Source organism: Scyliorhinus canicula, chromosome 2 (genome assembly GCF_902713615.1).
Source record: "Scyliorhinus canicula chromosome 2, sScyCan1.1, whole genome shotgun sequence".
NCBI classification, from domain to species: Eukaryota; Metazoa; Chordata; class Chondrichthyes; order Carcharhiniformes; family Scyliorhinidae; genus Scyliorhinus; species Scyliorhinus canicula.
The window spans coordinates 150451703-150475423 of NC_052147.1; the positions used below are offsets into that span (position 1 = coordinate 150451703).

A 23721-nucleotide genomic window follows, 5' to 3' on the forward strand; every position below is an offset into this window, starting at 1 on the left:
GGGAGGATTTTCCACCTTTCAATGTAAATGCAACTTCGTTTTTCTCTGAACACCTTTAATTCGTGAAGATGGGAACAATGTTAAATTACACTCAATCCCCTGGCGATGGCAATGTGATGGGTTGGGGCAGTTCACATGCTGTCTGTCAGTTTATCCGCCTCCTTGGTAAAACAGTGCTCCCTGGTTAGTGCAGTGCAGTTTGGAGCTGGTCTGACGCCGTGTGGAGCCTGAAGGACTCCAAATCCCAGTTTGCACCGTTCAGTGAAATGGCTTGTGGGTAATATCTGTGAAAAATTGTTCTGAAGGCGAGTGAATGTTTAAATTATCAGCCCCAGAGTTGGAGGTGGGGTTGGACTCTGCTTCTAATAAATGTCCAGTCTCTGGCTGTGCCGCAGACGGTTCCAATTCCCAGTGAGACACACAGGAGATGTTGTTGTTAATGGTACTTGTGCTCTGGGCAGCAGCATTAACCACACTGGCTCTTCAGCTCCGGGCTGGTTTGGGTTACTGACGGTGAATACTCGCTTCCCCCAGCAGCTTCAGCAGACGGGGGATTTGTGCACCTTCCCTCTCCCACTGGGGCACTGTGGCAAAAGCAGCGAAGCTGTACTGGAATCATCTGTTAAACTGCAACCAGAGAGAAGCGGAGTGGGAGCGAGAGACGGGGCAGAGGGAGCTGTGTGTGAGAGAGAGTCAAACAGCAATGGACCCGGAGGTCAGAGAGAAACCCCCACAGCAACCTGGAGAGTGCTGGAGGTTCTCTGTCTTGTACCTGTGTTTTTATGGCTTCATGGCTCAGATTAAACCAGCAGAAAGCTTCATCACTCCTTACCTCTTGGGCCCAGACAGGAATTTCACCAGAGAGCAGGTGAGTAGAGATGGCTAAAGTCTGAGAGTGGAAGATAATGAATAACCCAGTTTAGATTTCGGACACGCGCTTTCGCCTCCTGGCCTATATGTTCCAGCACCTTGTGTGGTTCAGTGTCAATTGTTCTGTGTTAACACCCAGGTTTCACAGTAACACACTCTGGACTGTTTTATGCAGTGTTGTACTGGATTGGATTATTTTATTGTCACATGTACCGAGGACAGTGAAAAGTATTGTTCTGCATACAGCCAAACAGATCAGTCCCTACATGAACAGAATGCATAGGGCAAACATAAAATACACAATGTAAATACATAGACACAGACATTGGGCAAAGCAGACAGGAGTGTAGTGCTACTCAGTATAGAAGATGAGTGAAGAGATCTGATCCGTCCATAAGAGGGTCATTCAGGAGTCGGCAAACAACCGGGAAGAAGTTGTTTGTTAATCTGTTGGTGCGTGTTGTCAGACTTTTGTAACTCCTGCCCGATCGAAGAGGTTGGAAGAGAGAATAACCTGTTGGGAGGGGCCTTTGATTATGCTGCCTGCTTTCCCACAGCATGGTAGAACAGTGGTTGGCACTGTTGCTTCACAGTTCCAGGTTTGATTCCTGGCTTGGGTTACTGTCCGTGCGGAGTCTGCATGTTCTCCCCGTCTTTGTGTGGATTTCCTCCGGGTGCTCTGGTTTCCTCCCACAGTTGCACAGGTTAGGTGGATTGGCCATGCTAAATTTCCCTTTGTGTCCAAAAAGGTTTGGTGGGGTTACTGGGTCATGGGAATAGGGTGGAGTCATGGGCTTAAGTGGGGTGTTCTTTCCAAGGGCCAGTACAGACTCGATGGGCCAAATGGCCTCCTTCTGCACTGTACGTTTTATGATTCCCAAGGCAGCGGGAGGATGTAGACGGAGTCAATGGGTGGGAGGCGTGTTTGCGTGATGGACTAGTCTGTGTTCACGACTCTCTATAGTTTCTTACAGCCTTGGGCCAGGCAGTTGCCATTCCAGGCTGTGATGCAGCCAGATAGGTAGTGGGATTGTCTATTAGCCACGCCAAAATCGGGGCGTGTAATCGGGCGGAGAAAAGCATCCGACGGTAAAATTGTGGCAGGTGCCGGTTTGACACCAAATCGTTATGCTCCGGCACCTCAAATGGCATCAATGCAATGCATGCCACATGAACTTTAAACGCTTTGCATATCATTAGTGGACCCACCTGCGATTTGCTGCCTCCGATGGGCCGAGTTCCTCATGGTGCGGTCCATGTGTGCTCTCACAAATGGTGAACCTGGTGTGGTGGCTGCTGAGAGAGAGAGGGCGTACAGACAGTGTCCAGCACCGCCATACTTCACTGACGGTCGTACCGCTGGCCGAAGTGCTTCTGCCAGGGCCAGGGAGAGTAGTGGAGGTGGCCAGGAGGTGGGTTAGGTGGTCGGGGTACATAGATGCATAGAAGAGAGGAGCAGGAGGAGGCGTTTAGGCCCTTCGAGCCTGATCCACCATTCATTACGATCATGGCTGATCATCCAACTCAATAGCCTAATCCTGCTTTCTCCCCATAGTCTTTGATCCCACTCTCCCCAAGTGCTATATCGAGCTGCCTCTTGAATATATTCAATGATTTAGCATCAACTACTTCCTGTGATAATGAATTCCACAGGCTCACCACTCTTTGGGTGAAGAAATGTCTCCTCATCTTTGTCCAAAATGGTTTACCCTGAATCCCCAGCCTGTGACCCCTGGTTCTGGACACATCCATCATTGGTAACATCTTCCCTGTCTATTCCTGTTAAAATTTTATAAGTCTCTATGAGATCCCCCTCATTCTTCTGAAGTCCAGCGAGAACAATCCCAACCTAGTCAATTTCTCCTCGTATAACAGTCCCGCCAGCCCTAGAATCAGTCTGGTAAACCTTCACTGCACTCCCTCGAGAGCAAGAACACCTTTCCTCAGAAGGAGACCAAAACTGCATACAATACTCCACATGTGGCCTCACCAAGGTCCTGTATAATTGTAGCAACCCACTTCCCTGCTTCTATACTCAAAACCTCTCTCAATGAAGGCTAACATACATAAAACTTCTTTACCGCCTGCTGCAGCTGCATGCTTGCCTTCAGCGACTGGTGCACAAGGACACCCAGGTTCCGCTGCACACTCCCCTCTCCCGATTTACAACCATTCAGGTAGTAATCTGCCTTTCTGTTTTTTCTTCCGAAGTGGACGGGTACGCAACACCATTACCGTAGCCAGCAAGGCAGCCATACGGCTGCACATGCCAGTGACAGCCCGCTTTAAACCTGGTGCCCTGGGACATACAGGTGACCCCCCAGCCATCTGGCCCCAGCCGACCCAACCGCTATAAGGGCGCTCCAGCACAACCTGTCCCATCTTTTCGACCCCGATCGTGTGTGTGGGAACTGTATTGTTTATGTGCAGCTTGTAAACCTTGCGAGTGTCGATCGCGGACCTGGCGAATCCTGCACCATTTTTCGTGGGAATCGATGGTGTTCCACACGGCACTGGTGCTAGCCCCTCACCAGTAGTGGAATCGGTGCAGGTGCGGTGCTGATTTTCCTCTCGTAAACATCCATGGATTTTCTGCTGGCGTCAGCACTTAGCCGCAGAAATGGAGAATCCAGCCCCGGAGGCTTTCTGTGGTGCACCTGCAAAAGTTGGTAAGAGTCACTGTGGACATGCTGAATTTCCTTTGTTTCCTGAGAAGGGGCCTCACGGTAGCATGGTGGTTAGCATCAATGCTTCACAGCTCCAGGGTCCCAGGTTCGATTCCCGGCTGGGTCACTGTCTGTGTGGAGTCTGCACGTCCTCCCCGTGTGCGCGTGGGTTCCTCCGGGTGCTCCGGTTTCCTCCCACAGTCCAAAGATGTGCGGGTTAGGTGGATTGGCCATGCTAAATTGCCCGTAGTGTAAGGTTAATGGGGGGATTGTTGGGTTACGGGTATACGGGTTACGTGGGTTTAAGTGGGGTGATCATTGTTCGGCACAACATCGAGGGCTGAAGGGCCTGTTCTGTGCTGTACTGTTCTATGTCTATGTCTATGTATAGGTGCTATTGGGCTTTCTTGGTCCTGGCATCAATGTGGGTAGACGAGGACAGATTGTTGGTGATGTGTTTCACAGTAAAATACTCTGGTCTGTTTTATGCAGTGTTTCACAGTAATACACTCTGGACTGTTTTATGCAGTGTTTCGCAGTAATACACTCTGGGCTGTTTTATGCAGTGTTTCACTGTAATACACTCTGGACTGTTTTATGCAGTGTTTCACTGTAATACACTCTGGGCTGTTTTATGCAGTGTTTCACAGTAATACACTCTGGATTGTTTTATGCAGTGTTTCACTGCAATACACTCTGGGCTGTTTTATGCAGTGTTTCACAGTAACACACTCTGGGCTGTTTTATGCAGTGTTTCACAGTAATACACTCTGGACTGTTTTATGCAGTGTTTCACAGTAATACACTCTGGGCTGTTTTATGCAGCGTTTCACAGTAATACACTCTGGACTGTTTTATGCAGTGTTTCACAGTATTACACTCTGGGCTGTTTTATGCAGTGTTTCACAGTAATACACTCTGGACTGTTTTATGCAGTGTTTCACTGTAATATACTCTGGGCTGTTTTATGCAGTGTTTCACAGTAATACACTCTGGGCTGTTTTATGCAGTGTTTCACAGTAATACACTCTGGGCTGTTTTATGCAGTGTTTCACAGTAATACACTCTGGGCTGTTTTATGCAGTGTTTCACAGTAATACACTCTGGACTGTTTTATGCAGTGTTTCACAGTAATACACTCTGGACTGTTTTATGCAGTGTTTCACAGTAAAACACTCTGGGCTGTTTTATGCAGTGTTTCACAGTAATACACTCTGGACTGTTTTATGCAGTGTTTCACTGTAATACACTCTGGGCTGTTTTATGCAGTGTTTCACAGTAATACACTCTGGACTGTTTTATGCAGTGTTTCACTGTAATACACTCTGGGCTGTTTTATGCAGTGTTTCACAGTAATACACTCTGGGCTGTTTTATGCAGTGTTTCACAGTAATACACTCTGGACTGTTTTATGCAGTGTTTCACTCTAATACACTCTGGGCTGTTTTATGCAGTGTTTCACAGTAATACACTCTGGGCTGTTTTATGCAGTGTTTCACAGTAATACACTCTGGACTGTTTTATGCAGTGTTTCACAGTAATACACTCTGGGCTGTTTTATGCAGTGTTTCACAGTAATACACTCTGGACTGTTTTATGCAGTGTTTCACTGTAATACACTCTGGGCCGTTTTATGCAGTGTTTCACAGTAATACACTCTGGACTGTTTTATGCAGTGTTTCACTGTAATACACTCTGGACTGTTTTATGCAGTGTTTCACAGTAATACACTCTGGGCTGTTTTATGCAGTGTTACACAGTAATACACTCTGGACTGTTTTATGCAGTGTTTCACAGTAATACACTCTGGGCTGTTTTATGCAGTGTTTCACAGTAATACACTCTGGACTGTTTTATGCAGTGTTTCGCAGTAATACACTCTGGGCTGTTTTATGCAGTGTTTCACTGTAATACACTCTGGACTGTTTTATGCAGTGTTTCACTGTAATACACTCTGGGCTGTTTTATGCAGTGTTTCACAGTAATACACTCTGGATTGTTTTATGCAGTGTTTCACTGCAATACACTCTGGGCTGTTTTATGCAGTGTTTCACAGTAATACACTCTGGGCTGTTTTATGCAGTGTTTCACAGTAATACACTCTGGACTGTTTTATGCAGTGTTTCACAGTAATACACTCTGGGCTGTTTTATGCAGCGTTTCACAGTAATACACTCTGGACTGTTTTATGCAGTGTTTCACAGTATTACACTCTGGGCTGTTTTATGCAGTGTTTCACAGTAATACACTCTGGACTGTTTTATGCAGTGTTTCACTGTAATATACTCTGGGCTGTTTTATGCAGTGTTTCACAGTAATACACTCTGGGCTGTTTTATGCAGTGTTTCACAGTAATACACTCTGGGCTGTTTTATGCAGTGTTTCACAGTAATACACTCTGGGCTGTTTTATGCAGTGTTTCACAGTAATACACTCTGGACTGTTTTATGCAGTGTTTCACAGTAATACACTCTGGGCTGTTTTATGCAGTGTTTCACAGTAATACACTCTGGACTGTTTTATGCAGTGTTTCACTGTAATACACTCTGGGCTGTTTTATGCAGTGTTTCACAGTAATACACTCTGGACCGTTTTATGCAGTGTTTCACTGTAATACACTCTGGGCTGTTTTATGCAGTGTTTCACAGTAATACACTCTGGGCTGTTTTATGCAGTGTTTCACAGTAATACACTCTGGACTGTTTTGTTTCACTGTAATACACTCTGGGCTGTTTTATGCAGTGTTTCACAGTAATACACTCTGGACTGTTTTATGCAGTGTTTCACTGTAATACACTGGGCTGTTTTATGCAGTGTTTCACAGTAATACACTCTGGGCTGTTTTATGCAGTGTTTCACAGTAATACACTCTGGACTGTTTTATGCAGTGTTTCACTGTAATACACTCTGGGCTGTTTTATGCAGTGTTTCACAGTAATACACTCTGGACTGTTTTATGCAGTGTTTCACTGTAATACACTCTGGACTGTTTTATGCAGTGTTTCACAGTAATACACTCTGGGCTGTTTTATGCAGTGTTACACAGTAATACACTCTGGGCTGTTTTATGCAGTGTTTCACAGTAATACACTCCGGGCTGTTTTATGCAGTGTTTCACAGGGATACACTCTGATCATTCTTGACTCCGATTAATCCTGAGGTGGGAATCTGAAGCAGCTCTTGAATCAGTTAGTGTCTGTGGGAGGATTTTCCACCTTTCATTGTAAATGCAACTTCGTTTTTCTCTGAACTGCTTAGGTCGTGAAGATGGGAACAATGTTAAATTACACTCAATCCCCTGGCAATGTGATGGGTTGGGGCAGTTCAGATGCTGTCTGTCAGTTTATCCGCCTCCTTGGTAAAACAGTGCTCCCTGGTTAGTGCAGTGCAGTTTGGAGCTGGTCTGACGCCGTGTGGAGCCTGAAGGACTCCAAATCCCAGTTTGCACCGTTCAGTGAAATGGCTTGTGGTTAATATCTGTGAAAAGTTGTTCTGAAGGCGAGTGAATGTTTAAATTATCAGCCCCAGAGCTGGAGGCGGGGTTAGACTCTGCTTCTAATAAATATCCAGTCTCTGGCTGTGCCGCAGACGATTCCAATTCCCAGTGAGACACACAGGAGATGTTGTTGTTAATGGTACTTGTGCTCTGGGCAGCAGCATTAACCACACTGGCTCTTCAGCTCCGGGCTGGTTTGGGTTACTGACGGTGAATACTCGCTTCCCCCAGCAGCTTCAGCAGACGGGGGAATTTGTGCACCTTTCCTCTCCCACTGGGGCACTGTGGCAAAGGCAGCGAAGCTGTACTGGAATCATCTGTTAAACTGCAACCTGAGAGAAGCGGAGTGGGAGCGAGAGACGGGGCAGAGGGAGCTGTGTGTGAGAGAGAGTCAAACAGCAATGGACCCGGAGGTCAGAGAGAAACCCCCACAGCAACCTGGAGAGTGCTGGAGGTTCTCTGTCTTGTACCTGTGTTTTTATGGCTTCATGGCTCAGATTAAACCAGCAGAAAGCTTCATCATTCCTTACCTCTTGGGTCCAGACAAGAATTTCACCAGAGAGCAGGTGAGTAGAGATGGCTGAAGTCTGAGAATGGAAAATAATGAATGACCCAGTTTGGATTTCGGACACTCGCTTTCGCCTCCTGGCCTATGTTCCAGCATCGTGTGTGGTTCAGTGTCAATTGTCCTATGTGTTAACACCCAGGTTTCACAGGGATAGTCTCGGGACAGTTCTATCCAGGTTTCACAGTAATAACCTCTGGACTGTTTTATGCAGTGTTTCACAGTAATACACTCTGGGCTGTTTTATGCAGTGTTTCACAGTAATACACACTCTGGGCTGTTTTATGCAGTGTTTCACAGTAATACACTCTGGGCTGTTTTATGCAGTGTTTCACAATAATACACACTCTGGGCTGTTTTATGCAGTGTTTCACAGTAATACACTCTGGGCTGTTTTATGCAGTGTTTCACAGTAATACACTCTGGGCTGTTTTATGCAGTGTTTCACAGGGATACACTCTGGACTGTTTTATGTAGTGTTTCACAGTAATACACTCTGGGCTGTTTTATGCAGTGTTTCACAGGGATACACTCTGGTCTGTTTTATGTAGTGTTTCACAGTAATACACTCTGGGCTGTTTTATGCAGTGTTTCACAGGGATACACTCTGATCATTCTCGACTCCGATTAATCCTGAGGTGGGAATCTGAAGCAGCTCTTGAATCAGTTAAGTGTCTGTGGGAGGATTTTCCACCTTTCAATGTAAATGCAACTTATTTTTCTCTGAACACCTTTAATTCGTGAAGATGGGAACAATGTTAAATTACACTCAATCCCCTGGCGATGGCAATGTGATGGGTTGGGGCAGTTCACATGCTGTCTGTCAGTTTATCCGCCTCCTTGGTAAAACAGTGCTCCCTGGTTAGTGCAGTGCAGTTTGGAGCTGGTCTGACTCCGTGTGGAGCCTGAAGGACTCCAAATCCCAGTTTGCACCATTCAGTGAAATGGCTTGTGGGTAATATCTGTGAAAAGTTGTTCTGAAGGCGAGTGAATGTTTAAATTATCAGCCCCAGAGTTGGAGGGGGGATTGGACTCTGCTTCTAATAAATGTCCAGTCTCTGGCTGTGCCGCAGACGGTTCCAATTCCCAGTGAGACACACAGGAGATGTTGTTGTTAATGGTACTTGTGCTCTGGGCAGCAGCATTAACCACACTGGCTCTTCAGCTCCGGGCTGGTTTGGGTTACTGACGGTGAATACTCGCTTCCCCCAGCAGCTTCAGCAGACGGGGGATTTGTGCACCTTCCCTCTCCCACTGGGGCACTGTGGCAAAAGCAGCGAAGCTGTACTGGAATCATCTGTTAAACTGCAACCAGAGAGAAGCGGAGTGGGAGCGAGAGACGGGGCAGAGGGAGCTGTGTGTGAGAGAGAGTCAAACAGCAATGGACCCGGAGGTCAGAGAGAAACCCCCACAGCAACCTGGAGAGTGCTGGAGGTTCTCTGTCTTGTACCTGTGTTTTTATGGTTTCATGGCTCAGATTAAACCAGCAGAAAGCTTCATCACTCCTTACCTGTTGGGCCCAGACAGGAATTTCACCAGAGAGCAGGTGAGTAGAGATGGCTAAAGTCTGAGAGTGGAAGCTGACCGAGTTTGGATTTCGGACACGCACTTTAACCGCCTGGCTCCTGTCCCAAAACCTTGTGTGGTTCAGTGTCAATTGCTGTGTGTTTGCCCCCAGGTTTCACAGGGATATTCTCGGGACTGTTTTATGCAGTGTTTCACAGTAATACACTCTGGGCTGTTTATGCAGTGTTCACAGTAATACACTCTGGGCTGTTTTATGCAGTGTTTCACAGTAATACACTCTGGGCTGTTTTATGCAGTGTTTCACAGTAATACACTCTGGACTGTTTTATGCAGTGTTTCACTGTAATACACTCTGGGCTGTTTTATGCAGTGTTTCACAGTAATACACTCTGGGCTGTTTTATGCAGTGTTTCACAGTAATACACTCTGGGCTGTTTTATGCAGTGTTTCACAGTAATACACTCTGGGCTGTTTTATGCAGTGTTACACAGTAATACACTCTGGGCTGTTTTACGCAGTGTTTCACAGTAATACACTCTGGGCTGTTTTATGCAGTGTTTCACAGTAATACACTCTGGACTGTTTTATGCAGTGTTTCACAGTAATACACTCTGGGCTGTTTTATGCAGTGTTTCACAGTCATTCACTCTGGGCTGTTTTATGCAGTGTTTGACAATAATACACTTTGAACATTCTCAGCGAATGACCGAGTTTAGATTTCAAACATGCGCTTTCACTTCCTGGCCCCCTGTCTCAGCACCTTTGTTGTGGTTCCGTGTCAATTGCTTTGTGGTAACACCCAGTGAAAGATCCCATGGCTGATTGACCACCGGATTGGTGCTTTATTGATGCAAATGACACCGAAGGTTGCCGCCAGCCTAGCTCAGACTGGGGATTCAGAGAGACAAAATGTCAGGTTACAATCAAACCCCGAGACTGGCAGGAATTTGCCTCAATGGTTTGCTGCCCACCACACCTGACCAGTAACAAGCTATGGTGTACGACTGGCAAAGTGAAGCACGGTAGCATTGTGGATAGCACAATCGCTTCACAGCTCCAGGGTCCCAGGTTCGATTCCGGCTTGGGTCACTGTCTGTGCGGAGTCTGCACGTTCTCCCCGTGTGTGCGTGGGTTTCCTCCGGGTGCTCCGGTTTCCTCCCACAGTCCAAAGATGTGCAGGTTAGGTGGATTGGCCATGATAAATTGCCCTTAGTGTCCAAAATTGCCCTTAGTGTTGGGTGGGGTTACTGGGTTATGGGGATAGGGTGGAGTTGTTGACCTTGGGTAGGGTGCTCTTTCTGAGAGCCGGTGCAGACTCGATGGGCTGAATGGCCTCCTTCTGCACTGTAAATTCTATGAAAGTGGTTAGCACTGCTGCCTTACAGCGCCAAGGGCCTGGCTTCAAATCCGATCTTGGGTTACTGCCTGTGTGGAGTTTGTACGTTCGCTTTCCCACGCCACCCCTCCCTCCCCTGTCTGATAAATTGCCCCTTTAAAGTGTCCAAAGCTGAGGTGTTATGGGGATGGGGCAGGCGTGTAGGGTTGGGTAAGCTGTCCGTTCAGATGGTCCATGCAGATCAGATGGGCTGAATGGCCTATTTCTGCATTGAAGGTTTTCTGTTTCTTTTTTTATTATAAATTTGGAGTACCCATTTTTTTTTCCAATTAAGGGCCATTTAGTGTGTCCAATCCACCCAACCTGCACATATTTGGGTTGTGGGGGTGAAACCCACGCAGACACGGGGAGAATGTGTGCAAACGCCACACGGACAGTGACCCAGAGCCGGGATTCTAACCCGGGTCCTCAGCGCCGTAGGTTGCAGTGCTAACTGCTGTGCCACGTGCTGGCCCAAGTTTTCTATTTCTAACAATTCTCATCGAAAGCAGAACTGCAGAAATAACTTGTTCGGTCATGGGTTTGAAATGACAGGAACACTTGCATTTAGGTAGCGCCTATCCCAACCTCCGGGTGCCCTGCCCCGCGTCAGCCAACCAATGTTATATTTGCAGCATGGTCGCCATTGTAATGTATAAAATGTGGCAGCCAATTCTGTGCACAGCAAGATCCCACAAGCAGCAGGAGTGAGAATGACCACATGATAGTTGGTTGAGGGATAAATACTGACTAGGAATCCAAAGAGAACTGAAATTACTTTTCCCGGAGAGCAGATGGAGGCCCTGATTTCAAGTCTCCTTCAGCAAGACAGCACCTGCGTCAGTGCAGCACACCCTAGGTGCAGCAGGCTCCGGCGCCCAGCTTTGCAATCCTTGGACTCGGGAGAGAGTGTCACCACTGAGACACCATTGGGTCATCTGTCAAAGGTCTTCACTATTCATAACCAATGCCTTTTTAAGCAAGTATTTGTTTTTAATTCTGTTTTCAATTGGATTGACGGTGGGAGCATTGCCAAAGGTCTTGGTAGGGTGCAGGGTGTCTCTGGCGATAGGAAATATTGGGACAATTGTATAATGCATGGGGGATCTCTTGTCTCTCTGGGATCATTATGAACTCTCTGCTGGTACAATCGGCTGCTTTCTTTTTCATACCTCTCTCTTTTCCCTCCTTAGATACCTACCTCTTCAGCAAGCTCTGTCACCTGTCCCAATATCTCCTTGTATAGCTCAGTATTGTATTCCGTCCAATAATACTCCTATGATGAAACTTGGTGATTTGCTATTGAAAGGCGCTACATAAATGCAGATTGGCGTTGCTAAATCCTGCCAGTCCAAATCCACTTTGGCTAAGCCCCCTTCAGTTGGAACTTTAATTCTCCACCTTATTCCCACTCTGATATGCCTGCCCTCCACCTCAAGGGCATCCTGAAGCGCCTCACAGCTAAGCGAGTGCTTTTGAAGTGTTGTCACTATTGCAATGTAGAAAACATGCAGGCAGCCAATTTGTGCACGGCAATCTCCCAAATGTGTCCATTCTAATAATGTTGAATGAGGGATAGATATTGGGCAGGATACCGGGGAGAAAGCCTCTGCTCTTCAGCATAATTTGCCTGGGGATTTGTTATATCCGCTCGGTACCGGTACTGAGAGTTCTGTGTCTGGTCACCACACTATAGGAAGGATGTGATTGCACCAGAAAGGTCCAGAGGAGATTCACCAGGATGTTGCCTGGGCTGGAGCATTACGGTTATGAAGAGGTTGGTTAGGCTGGGGTTGTTTTCTTGGAGCAGAAAACGTTGAGGGGGCACCTGACGAAGGTGTATAAAATTGAGAGACGTAGGGTAGATGGGAAGTAACTCTTCCCCTTTTTAGTAGAGGAGTCAATAACCAGGGATCATGGATGTAAGGTAAGGGCAGAGGATTTAGTGGGATTTAAAACAAAAATAGAGTGCCCAATTCTTTTTTTTTTCCCCCTATTTAAGGAGAAATTTAGCGTGGCCAATACACCTACCCTGAACATCTTTGGGTTCTGGGAGTGAGACCCATGCAGACACCGGGAGAATGATTCCGCACAGACAGTGACCCAGGGCAAGGGTCAAACCCGCGTCCTCAGTGCCGTGAGGCAGCAGTGCTAACCACTGTGCCGCCCTATTTAATGGGGAATCGAGGAAGAACATTTTTCACTCAGTGGTGGGAATCTGGAACTCGCTGCCTGAAAGGGTGGTAGAGGCAGGAAACCTCACAAATTTAAGAAGCATTTTAGATGAGCATTTGAAAGATTGCAATGAACGAGGCTCTGGACCAAATGCTGGAACATGGGCTTAGACTAGATCGGTGCTGGATGCAATCGGCTGAAGGGCTTCCTTTTTGTGCTGCATTAGCATCAAAGCCTCTGATATATAGATTTATTGTCACGTGTACTGAGGTACAGTGACCAGTATTTTGCGTACAGTCCAGACAGATCATTGCATACATGAAAAACATGGGATAGGGCCAGTACGGTGGCACAGTGGCTAGCACTGCTGCCTCATGGTGCCGAGATCCCAGGTTCAATCCCAGCCCTGGGTCACTGCCCTTGTGGAGTTTTCACATTCTCCCCGTATCTGCGTGGGTTTCACCCCCACAACCCAAAGGAGTGCAGGGTAGGTGGATTTTCCATGCTAAATTGCCCCTTAATTGGAAAAAATGAATTGGGTACTCTAAATTCATTAAAAAATAAATAAAAACATAGGATGCAGCACAATTAAATACATAGACGCCAACATTGGGTCAAGCTTACAGAGTAGAGTGCTACATAGTAGAGAAGATGTGTGGAGGGACCAGTTCAGTCCATAAGAGGATCATTCAGGAGTCTGGTAGCAGCGGGGAAGAAGTTGTTTTTGAATCTGTTGGTGCGTATTCTCAGACTTTTGCATCTTCTGCCCGACTGAAGATGAATACCATGGGTAGGAAGGGTCTTTGTCATACTGCCCACCCTCCCAAGGCAGCAGGAGGTATAGACTGAGTCGATGGGTGGGAGGCAGATTTGCGTGATGGACTGGGCTGTGTACACGACTCTCTGTAGTTTTTGTTTATGGTCTTGGGCTGAGCAGTTGCCATACCAGGCTCTGATGAAGCCAGATAGGATGCTTTCTATGGTGCATCTGTAAAAGTTGGTAAGTCAATGTGGACATGTAGAGTTTCCTGGGAAAGTATAAGTGCTGTTGCGCTTTCTTGGTGGTAGTGTTGCTGTGAGTGGACCAGGACAGATTGTTGGTGATGTCCACACATAGGAATTTGAAGCTGTCGACCATCTCCACCTCTGGTCTGTTGATGCAGACAGGGGTGCGTATGACACTTTGCTTCCTGAAGACAGTGACCAGCTCCTTAGTTTTGCTGACATTGAGGGAGAGATTGTTGTCGTTACACCACTCAACTAGGTTCTCTATCTCCCTCCTGTACTCTGACTCATCATTGTTTTGTGTTCTGCCCCACTACCGTTGTCATCAGCAAACCTGTAGATGGAGTTGGAGCCGAATTTTGCCACCCTGTCATGTAGGTGTTGGTGTGTAGTATGGTAGGGGACTAAGTATGCAGCCTTGTGGGGTCTTGGTATTGAGGACTATCGTGGCGGAGGTGTTGTTTATCCTTGCTGATCGTGGTCTATTGGTCAGGAAGTAGAGGATCCAGTTGCAGAGGGAGGAGTTTTGATATGAGCTTGGCTGGGATTATGGTGTTGAAGGCGGAGTTGTAGTCAACGAATAGGAGTCCGACATGAGTCCTTGTTATCGAGATGCTCCAGGAATCAGTGTAGGACTATGGAGGTGGCAGTATGTGAATTGCCGTGGATCTAGGCATTCTGGCAGTATGGAGTTGATGTGTATCATGGCCAACCTCGCAAAACACTTCATAACACTTCATATGTCAGGAATAAAAGAATGACTAGGGTAAGAGTAGGGCCAGTCAAGGACAGTGGTGGGAAGTGGAGGCTGAGGAGATAAGCAAGATACTAAATGAATACTTTTCGTCAGTATTCACTCAGGAAAAAGATAATATTGTGGAGGAGAATGCTGAGACCCAGGCTATTAGAATAGATGGCATTGAGGTGCGTAGGGAAGAAGTGTTGGCTATTCTGGACAAGGTGAAAATAGATAAGTCCCCGGGGCCTGATGTGATTTATCCTAGGATTCTCTGGGAAGCCAGGGAAGAGATTGCTGAGCCTTTGGCTTTGATTTTTATGTCATCATTGACTACAGGAATAGTGCCAGAGGACTGGAGGATAGCAAATGTGGTCCCTTTGTTCAAGAAGGGGAGTAGAGATAACCCCGGTAACTATAGGCCGGTGAGCCTCACGTCTGTTGTGGGTAAAGTCTTGGAGAGGATTATAAGAGATACGATTTATATCATCTAGATAGGAATAATATGATTAGGGATAGTCAACATGGTTTTGTGAAGGGTAGGTCATGCCTCACAAACCTTATCGAGTTCTTTGAGAAGGTGACTGAACAGGTAGACGAGGATAGAGCAGTTGATGTGGTGTATATGGATTTCAGTAAAGCGTTTGATAAGGTTCCCCACGGTCGTCTATTGCAGAAAATACGGAGGCTGGGGATTGAGGGTGATTTAGAGATGTGGATCCGAAATTGGCTAGTTGAAAGAAGATAGAGGGTGGTGGTTGATGGCAAATGTTCAGAATGGAGTTCAGTTACGAGTGGCGTACCATAAGGGTCTGTTCTGGGGCCGTTGCTGTTTGTCATTTTTATAAATGACCTAGAGGAGGGCACAGAAGGTTGGGTGAGTAAATTTGCAGACGACACTAAAGTCGGTGGAGTTGTAGACAGTGTGGAAGGATGTTGCAGGTTACAGAGGGACATAGATAAGCTGCAGAGCTGGGCTGAGAGGTGGCAAATGGAGTTTAATGTAGAGAAGTGTGAGATGATTCACTTTTGAAAGAATAACAGGAATGCGGAATATTTGGCTAATGGTAAAATTCTTGGTAGTGTGGATGAGCAGAGGGATCTCGGTGTCCATGTAAATAGATCCCTGAAAGTTGCCACCCAGGTTGATAGGGTTGTGAAGAAGGCCTATGGTGTGTTGGCCTTTATTGGTAGAGGGATTGAGTTCCGGAGCCATGAGGTCATGTTGCAGCTGTACAAAACTCTGGTACAGCCGCATTTGGAGTATTGCGTACAGTTCTGGTCGCCTCATTATAGGAAGGACGTGGAAGCTTTGGAACGGGTGCAGAGGAGATTTACCAGGATGTTGCCTGGTATGGAGGGAAAATCTTATGAGGAAAGGCTGATGGACTTGAGGTTGTTTTCGTTAGAGAGAAGAAGGTTAAGAGGTGACCTAATAGAGGCATACAAAATGATCAGAGGGTAGATAGGGTGGACAGTGAGAGCCTTCTCCCGCGGATGGAGGTGGCTAGCACGAGGGGACATAGCCTTAAATTGAGGGGTAATAGATATAGGACAGAGGTCAGAGGTAGGTTTTTTACGCAAAGAGTGGTGAGGCCGTGGAATGCCCTACCTGCAACAGTAGTGAACTCGCCAACATTGAGGGCATTTAAAAGTTTATTGGATAAGCATATGGATGATAATGGCATAGTGTAGGTTAGATGGCCTTTAGTTTTTGACTTCCCATGTCGGTGCAACATCGTGGGCCGAAGGGCCTGTACTGCGCTGTATCGTTCTATGTTCTATAACGTTAGATGTCAAGGCCACTGGATGGTAGCCGTTGAGACACGTTGCCTGGTTTGTTTTTGGCATCTATACGATGGTGGTCTTGAAGTAGGTGGGAACTTCGGAATGAGGGAAAGGTTGAAGATGTGCGTGAACACAGCTGCTAGTTGGTCAGCGCAGGATCTGAGTGCACGACCAGGGACTCCAGTCAGAACCCATTTCTTTCCGAGGGTTCACTTTCAAGAGGGCCGATCTGACTTTGGAAGCTGTGACGGTGGGTATGGGCGTGTCCGAGGCTGCTGGAGCAGTTGACAATGGTTCGTTGGTTTCCTTCTTGAAAGGAGCATTGAATACATTGAGTTCATCTGGGAGGGGTGCTCTGTTGCCAGAGTTTGTACTCGGCCTCTGAGAATGGCATACAAACATTCTGACTTTGAGGCGTGGACCCAGGATCTGTGAGAACTCTCCATTATTATAGGAAACCAGAGCAGAAGGCGACCCATCGAGTCAGCACCAACCCTCTGAAAGAACACCCTACCTAGGTCCCTACACCTTCTCTAATCCCCCCCGAACCTTTTGGAAACTAAGGGCAATTTAGCATGGCCAATCCACCTCACCTGCACATCTTTTGGACTGTTGGAGGAAACCAGAACACCCGAAGATCTACCCTGTAAGAATTTTGTTACACTTCAATGAGATCACCTCTTATTATTTTTTTATAAATGTTTTTTATTGAGTTTTCATATTTTATATATGACAAATTACAAATTATTAGAGAGAAAAAAAAAGAAAACACAAAAATTTAACATGCATATTTACAGGTAAGCATCTTCATAACAACAATTGTGGCCGCCCCCTTTAGCCAGCATACATATTTTACATTCCCCAATATGGCCGAGGCGCATGTTTATAGGCATTTATTTATAGTTTGGTTTTGGGCCTTGGCTTGCCATCAAGCCCCCATAACGAGCCCGTAACCCCTCCCCCCGGCTACCTTCCCCCGATTCCCGTCCATTTTCCCCTGATTCTTGGCCACCTGACTATTCTTCCTCTTGTACGTTGGCCACAAACAGGTCCCGGAACAGTTGCATGAATGGCTCCCACGTTCTGTGGAAGCCGTCGTCCGACCCTCGGATGGGGAATTTGATTTTCTCCATTTGGAGAGATTCCGAGAGGTCGGACAGCCAGTCTGCAGCTCTGGGCGGTGCTGCTGACCGCCAGCCAAACAGGATTCTACGGCGGGCGATCAGGGAGGCAAAGGCAAGGGCGTCCGCCCTCCTCCCCAGGAACAGATCTGGCTGGTCTGAAACCCCGAAGACCGCCACTATCGGGCATGGCTCCACCCTCACCCCTCACCACTTTGGACATAGCCTCGAAGAAGGCTGTCCAGTACTCCACAAGTCTGGGGCAAGACCAGAACATGTGGGCGTGGTTGGCCGGGCCTCTTTGGCACCGCTCAATCTGTCCTCCACCTCCGGGAAGAACCTACTCATACGGTTTCTCGTTAAGTGGGCTCTATGTACCACTTTTAGTTGCGTCAGGCTGAGCCTTGCGCACGTGGAGGTGGAGTTGACCCTATGCAGTGCTTCGCTCCAGAGTCCCCACCCTATCTCCATCCCCAGGTCGTCCTCCCATTTCCTTCTTGTTGCGTCCAGTACGGTGTCGTCCCTATCTACCAGTCGGCCATACATGTCACTACAGATCCCTTTCTCTAGGATACTTGCGTCCAGTAGGTCTTCCAGTAGTGTCTGTCGTGGCGCTTGTGGGTACGTCCTTGTCTCCTTTCGTAGGAAGTTTTTGAGCTGCAGGTACCGTAGCTCGTTCCCCCCAGCTAGCTGAAATTTCTCTGTCAGTTCGTCCAGTGTTGCGATCCTGTCGTCCGTGTATAGGTCCCTGACTGTCAGTGTCCCCCCCGTCCTGTCTCCACCTTTTGAAGGTGGCGTCAGTCAGTGCTGGTTTGAACCTATGGTTGTTGCAGATGGGAGCCTTGTCCGACATTTTGTACAGGCCAAATTGCTGCCGCAGTTGGTTCCAGGATTGGAGGGTGGCTGTCACCACTGGGCTGCTGGAGTGTTTTTTGGGTGGGGATGGGAGTGCTGCCGTGGCGAGGGCCCGGAGGGAGGTTCCCATGCAGGAGGCCTCCTCCGCACGCACCACGGCTTCTGGCTCCTGGATCCATCCCCTTACTCGCTCGGCTGTTGCCGCCCCAGTGGTAGAATTGTAGATTCGGGAGGGCTAGCCCTCCCGGATTTTGTTTTTTGTAGGACCTTCTTTGGGATCCTAGCATTTTTACCCCCCCATACGAACGCCATGATAAGTTTGTCCAGCGCTTTGAAAAAGGCCTTGGGGATGTAGATCGGAATGGATCTAAACAGGAAGAGGAACCTGGGCAGTACGTTCATTTTGATCGTCTGGACTCTCCCCGCGAGGGAGAGCGGGAGTGTGTTCCATCTTTGCAGGTCCTTTTTAACTTCCTCCGTCAGGCTGGTGAGGTTCCATTTGTGGATCCCTTTCCAGTCATGGGCTATTTGGATCCCCAGGTAGCGGAAGAGATCACCTCTTATTCTTCAAAACTCGAGAGAATACAGACTCAGTCTCCTTAATCTCTCCTCAAAGGACAGCCCCAAATGACTGGTATCAGTCTGTCGAACCTCCGCTGTACTCTTTGGAAAGTATATCCTTGCTTGGGTCTGGAGACCTAAACTGTACACAACTAGTCAGTGTTTGACCTGAGGTGTCTTGGGAGGTTATGCTGTTTTTAAAAGTGCTATATAGACACAAATTGTTGTGCTTGAGACGTACTCGATGAACTCTGCCTTTCTGACCAGACCACACATCCCTGTAAGGAAAATTACTTTCGGCTGGGGGAAGAAATGCAAACAGCAGCTTACCATCATTTCTTAATTTAGGTTGCATTAAGGTTCAGTGGATAGATGCCCCTACTGACATGCTGAGCATATTGAATGGATGTGCCAGGTTAGATCCTTTGTTTGTACAAGTGCAGGAGGCCACTCAGTTCACTCTTGTACCATCCCCAGAATAGATTTTTCTGAGTGTTACCACTTAATCCTAAAGTTGCATGTTTATACCTGCATGGTCTTGATTTTGCAGCTGTAATTTTCACTTAGAACATAGAACGTAGAAAAATACAGCACAGAACAGGCCCTTCGGCCCACAATGTGTGCAGGTCTTTGTCCTACATTTAAGAACAAATTAATCTACACCCCATCATTCTACCGTAATCCATGTACCTATCCAATAGCCGCTGAAGGTCCCTAATGTTTACGACTCGACTACTTCCACAGGCAGTGCATTCCATGCCCCCACTACTCCCTGGGTAAAGAACCTACCTCTGACATCCTCCCTATATCTTCCACCATTCACCTTCAATTTATGTCCCCTTGTAATGGTTGTTCCACCCGGGGAAAAGTCTCTGACTGTCTACTCTATCTATTCCCCTGATCATCTATAAACCTCTATCAAGCCGCCCCTCATCCTCTCCGTTCTAATGAGAAAAGGCCTAGCACCCTCAATCTTTCCTCGTAAGACCTACTCTCCATTCCAGGCAACATCCTGGTAAATCTCCTTTACACCTTTTTCCAAAGCTTCCACATCCTTCCTAAAATGAGGCGACCAGACACTGCACACAGTACTCCAAATGTGGGCGTACCAAGGTTTTGTACAGCTGCATTCATCACCTCACGGCTCTTAAATTCAATCCCTCTGCTAATGAACGCTAGCACACCATAGGCCTTCTTCACAGCTCTATCGACCTTGAGTGGCAACTTTCAAAGATCTATGAACATAGACCCCAAGATCTCTCTGCTCCTCCACATTGCCAAGAACCCCACTGTTATCCTGTATTCCACATTCATATTTGTCCTTCCAAAATGGACAACCTCACACTTTTCAGGGTTAAACTACATCTGCCACTTCTCAGCCCAGCTCTGCATCCTATTTATGTCTCTTTGCAGCTGACAACAGTCCTCCTCACTATCCGCAACTCCACCAATCTTCGCATCGTCTGCAAATTTACTGACCCACCCTTCAACTCCCTCATCCAAGTCATTAATGAAAATCACAAACAGCAGAGGACCCAGGACTGATCCCTGCGGTACGCCACTGGTAACTGGGCTCCAGGCTGCATATTTGCCATCCACCACCACTCTCTGACGTCTATCGGTTAGCCAGTTTGTTATCCAACTGGCCAAATTTCCCACTATCACATGCCTCCTGACTTTCTGCATCAGCCTATCATGGGGAACCTTATCAAATGCCTTACTAAAAATCCATGTACACTACATCCACTGCTTTACCTTCATCCATGTGCTTGGTCACGTCAAAGAACTCAATAAGACTTGTGAGGCAAGACCTACCCCTCACAAATCCGTGCTGACTATCCCTAATCAAGCAGTGTCTTTCCAGATACTCAGAAAATCCTATCCCTCAGTACTCTTTCCATTACTTTGCCTACAGCGAAGTAAGATTAACTGGCTTGTAGTTCCCAGGGTTATCCCTATTCCCTTTTTTGAACAGGGACACGGCATTCACCACTTTCCAATCCCCTGTTGACAGCGAGGACGAAAAGATCATTGCCAACGGCTCTGCAATTTCATCTCTTGCTTCCCATAGAATCCTTGGATATATCCCGTCAGGCCCGGGGGACTTGTCTATCCTCAAGTTTTTTCAAAATACCCAACACACCTTCCTTCCTAACAAATATCTTCTCGAGCTAACCAATCTGTTTCACACTATCCTCTCCAACAATATGGCCCCTCTCATTCGTAAATACTGAAGAAAAGTACTCGTTCAAGACCTCTCCTCCTATTTCTCAGACTCCATACACAATCTCCCGCTACTGTCCTTGATCGGACCTACAAAAAGAGGGGATGCATTGCACTATTAGTTAAGGAGTCAGTTACTGCAGTAAGGAGAGATGATATCTTGGTGGTGTTAAATGAAGCTTTGTGGGTAGAGCTCAGAAGTAAAAAAGTGACAGCCACATTGCTAGGTGTTTATTATAGATCCCCAGATAGTCAGTGGAAAATTCAGCAGCAAATATGTGTGCAATTTGCAGAAGTGTATAAAAAATAATAAGGGAATTATAGTGGGTGATTTCAACTTTCCCAACATTAACAGGGATAGTCATTGTATTAAGGGTTTAGATGGAACAGAGTTTGTAAAATGTATACAAGAGAATATTTTAGCTCAACATGTGGAGGGCCCAACAAGGGATGGTGCAATGCTGGACCTAATTCTGGGCAATGAAGCGGGACAGGTGGTTGATGTGATGGTGGGGGAGCATTTTAGTGATAGCGACCACAACATGGTGCAATTTAAGTTTGTTATGGACAAGGAAATATGACAAATTGCAGAAAAAGGTCTTGGATTGGGGGAGTGCAGACTTTTTTAAAATAAGGCAGCATTTGGCCAAGGTGGATTGGAACAAGTTACTGCTGAGGATGGAGCTTAAGAAATCAATTAGGGGAGCAAAGGGGGTATGAGAAATCTCTAGCTGGTAAAAGTATGGAAAATCCCAAGCTATTCTGTAAGTATATCACTGGGAAGAGGATAACTAGGGGAAAAGTAGCGACCAAGGGAGGAATTGTTAACTTATTATTAACACTTGACAGAGCTCGGGCGAAAACCTTTCCTTTCCGTCAATATTTTACAGACATGGGGGCAGCATGGTGGTGCAGTGGTTGCCATTGCTGCCTCATGGCATCGAGATCCCAAGTTCGATCCCGGCTCTGGGTCACTGTCCATGTGGAGTTTGCACATTCTCCCCGTGTTTGCGTGGGTTTCATCCCCACAACACAAAAGATGTGCAGGCTAGGTGGATTGGCCACGCTAAATTGCCCTTTAATTGGGGAAAAAATGAATTGGATACTCTAAATTTATTTTTAAAAATTATTTTACAAACATCTAGAAGGTTCCATTCTACTTCCTTTTGCGGGGGAGTGGGGACAACTGGCACTTGTATGAGCCAACGTGTGTCCCAGAGCTAGCACCCTCCCCTCAAAATCTGAAGTTTGTGGGTTCAATTCCTGCGCCGGGAACAGCACATTCATGTGGACATTCCCCATGCAGCACTTGGGGTGCTGTGCTGTCATTCTGAGTGGCTGTTAGCTTGAGTGATGTAAAAGATCCTGTGGGGACACAAGGGCAGGAAAATTTGTCTCGGCCAACATCGCTCAAACACATTATCCTACCACTGCTGTGCCTGTGGGATCTTGCTGTGCCTATTCAACGTGCTCCATTGGCGGGGAAAACGCTTAGACGGGGGCCCTGAGGGTTTGAAAGACATCATATTAAATAATTAATTTTCAGCCTTTTGGCAATTAGCATGATTTCTGATTTTATTTTAGCTCTCAGAATTGGCAGTTCTAGTCCCAAAGGTGCCGTTGCAACTACTTGAAGCTGTGCTAATCGCATTTCAGTCAGTTTTGTTGAGTATCACCCCCTCCCACACCCCGTAGAGTATCCTTTTTGTTTAACTGGCTGTATTCCCTGTTGTCCAGGATTAAGTGAAGCTTCATTTGTGACTCCATGGGTGTTCCACTATTCTCAATTTTATGTAGAATTGCTGTACGTGCAGAGTGAGCTACTGGCTCTTATCTATTTTGAACAGATAACAGACAGCTCAAAAGATATTCTTCCTCCTGAACTTTCTGCTCCTTCCTCATTCATGGGCCCGAAATAAACTATTGCCTCATGTGGTGTAAGTGAGTTTTGTGTTCTAACCACTTGCTTTAGTAACAAAGTTTCTCCTGAATTCCTTACTGGATTCTTTCTTTCTCTTCCGCACATAGTTTCCATAGCTAGTTATTCCTGGAACAGGTTGCTAGGCTGTCGCCAGGGGCTTATAGCTTTAGGGGTGCCAATCCACATTGAGCATGGCTGACCGCAAGCCATTGGCATGTGTTTGGAAGGATTTGCAAGTTGACACTTGACCTGTTTGGCCTCGTTGTGAACACATCTCCCTCGGTCATCAAGTCCTGGGGTGGGACTTGAACCCGGAACTCAGAGGCAGGGGTGCTGCAAGATCTTGTGTACTTGAATTATTGGGGACTCTGTTATAAGTCTGGCTTCTCAACAAGTGGGAATCACCACGTCCATGTCGAGATCCCATCAAACCCCTTCATAGTTGTGGCTGAGGATCAAAGGACAGGAGCCAGAGTCGTAATTCTTCAGGCTGGCACTATGATGGCTGCTGCAAGGACCATTGCTGTTCTGTAATCTATGTCAATGAGATGTAGATGAAGGAATTGTGTTCTATACAGGTTAGATACCCAGTAAAGGCCAGCACATCTTGATGGGTGGACTAGCCTCCTGCAGTGCTGTACCCGTCTCTGATTCTGTGATGATAAGACCTCTATCCGATTACCCTCGCCATCTTCTCTATTCTGGAGAAAAGCTCCCCAACTTTCACAGCCTTTTGCGACGGTTGTAACTCAGTGATTCCCACAACTTGTCCCCGTTATGTGACCTTATTTTAATGCCTCTGACCTGTGTGACCTCCAGATGAAGACTTGGGGAATG

At 46.9% G+C, this 23721-nt stretch overlaps 1 protein-coding gene across 3 annotated transcripts in view; it reads left to right on the forward strand.

The window, feature by feature from the left end:
• Positions 1-290: 290 nt before the first annotated feature.
• slc19a1 (solute carrier family 19 member 1) overlaps positions 291-23721 on the forward strand; it is a 67843-nt gene continuing 44412 nt past the window's right edge. Inside the window, exon 1 of one of the 3 annotated variants that reach the window (XM_038787675.1) lies at positions 291-868. In XM_038787675.1, the coding sequence (XP_038643603.1) occupies positions 704-868 (165 nt within the window). In that variant the 5' untranslated portion in view covers positions 291-703. Of the gene's footprint in view, positions 869-7018; positions 7599-8579; positions 9144-23721 lie in introns of those variants that run through there. The other 2 variants (XM_038787679.1, XM_038787668.1) reach the window with 2 other exon arrangements.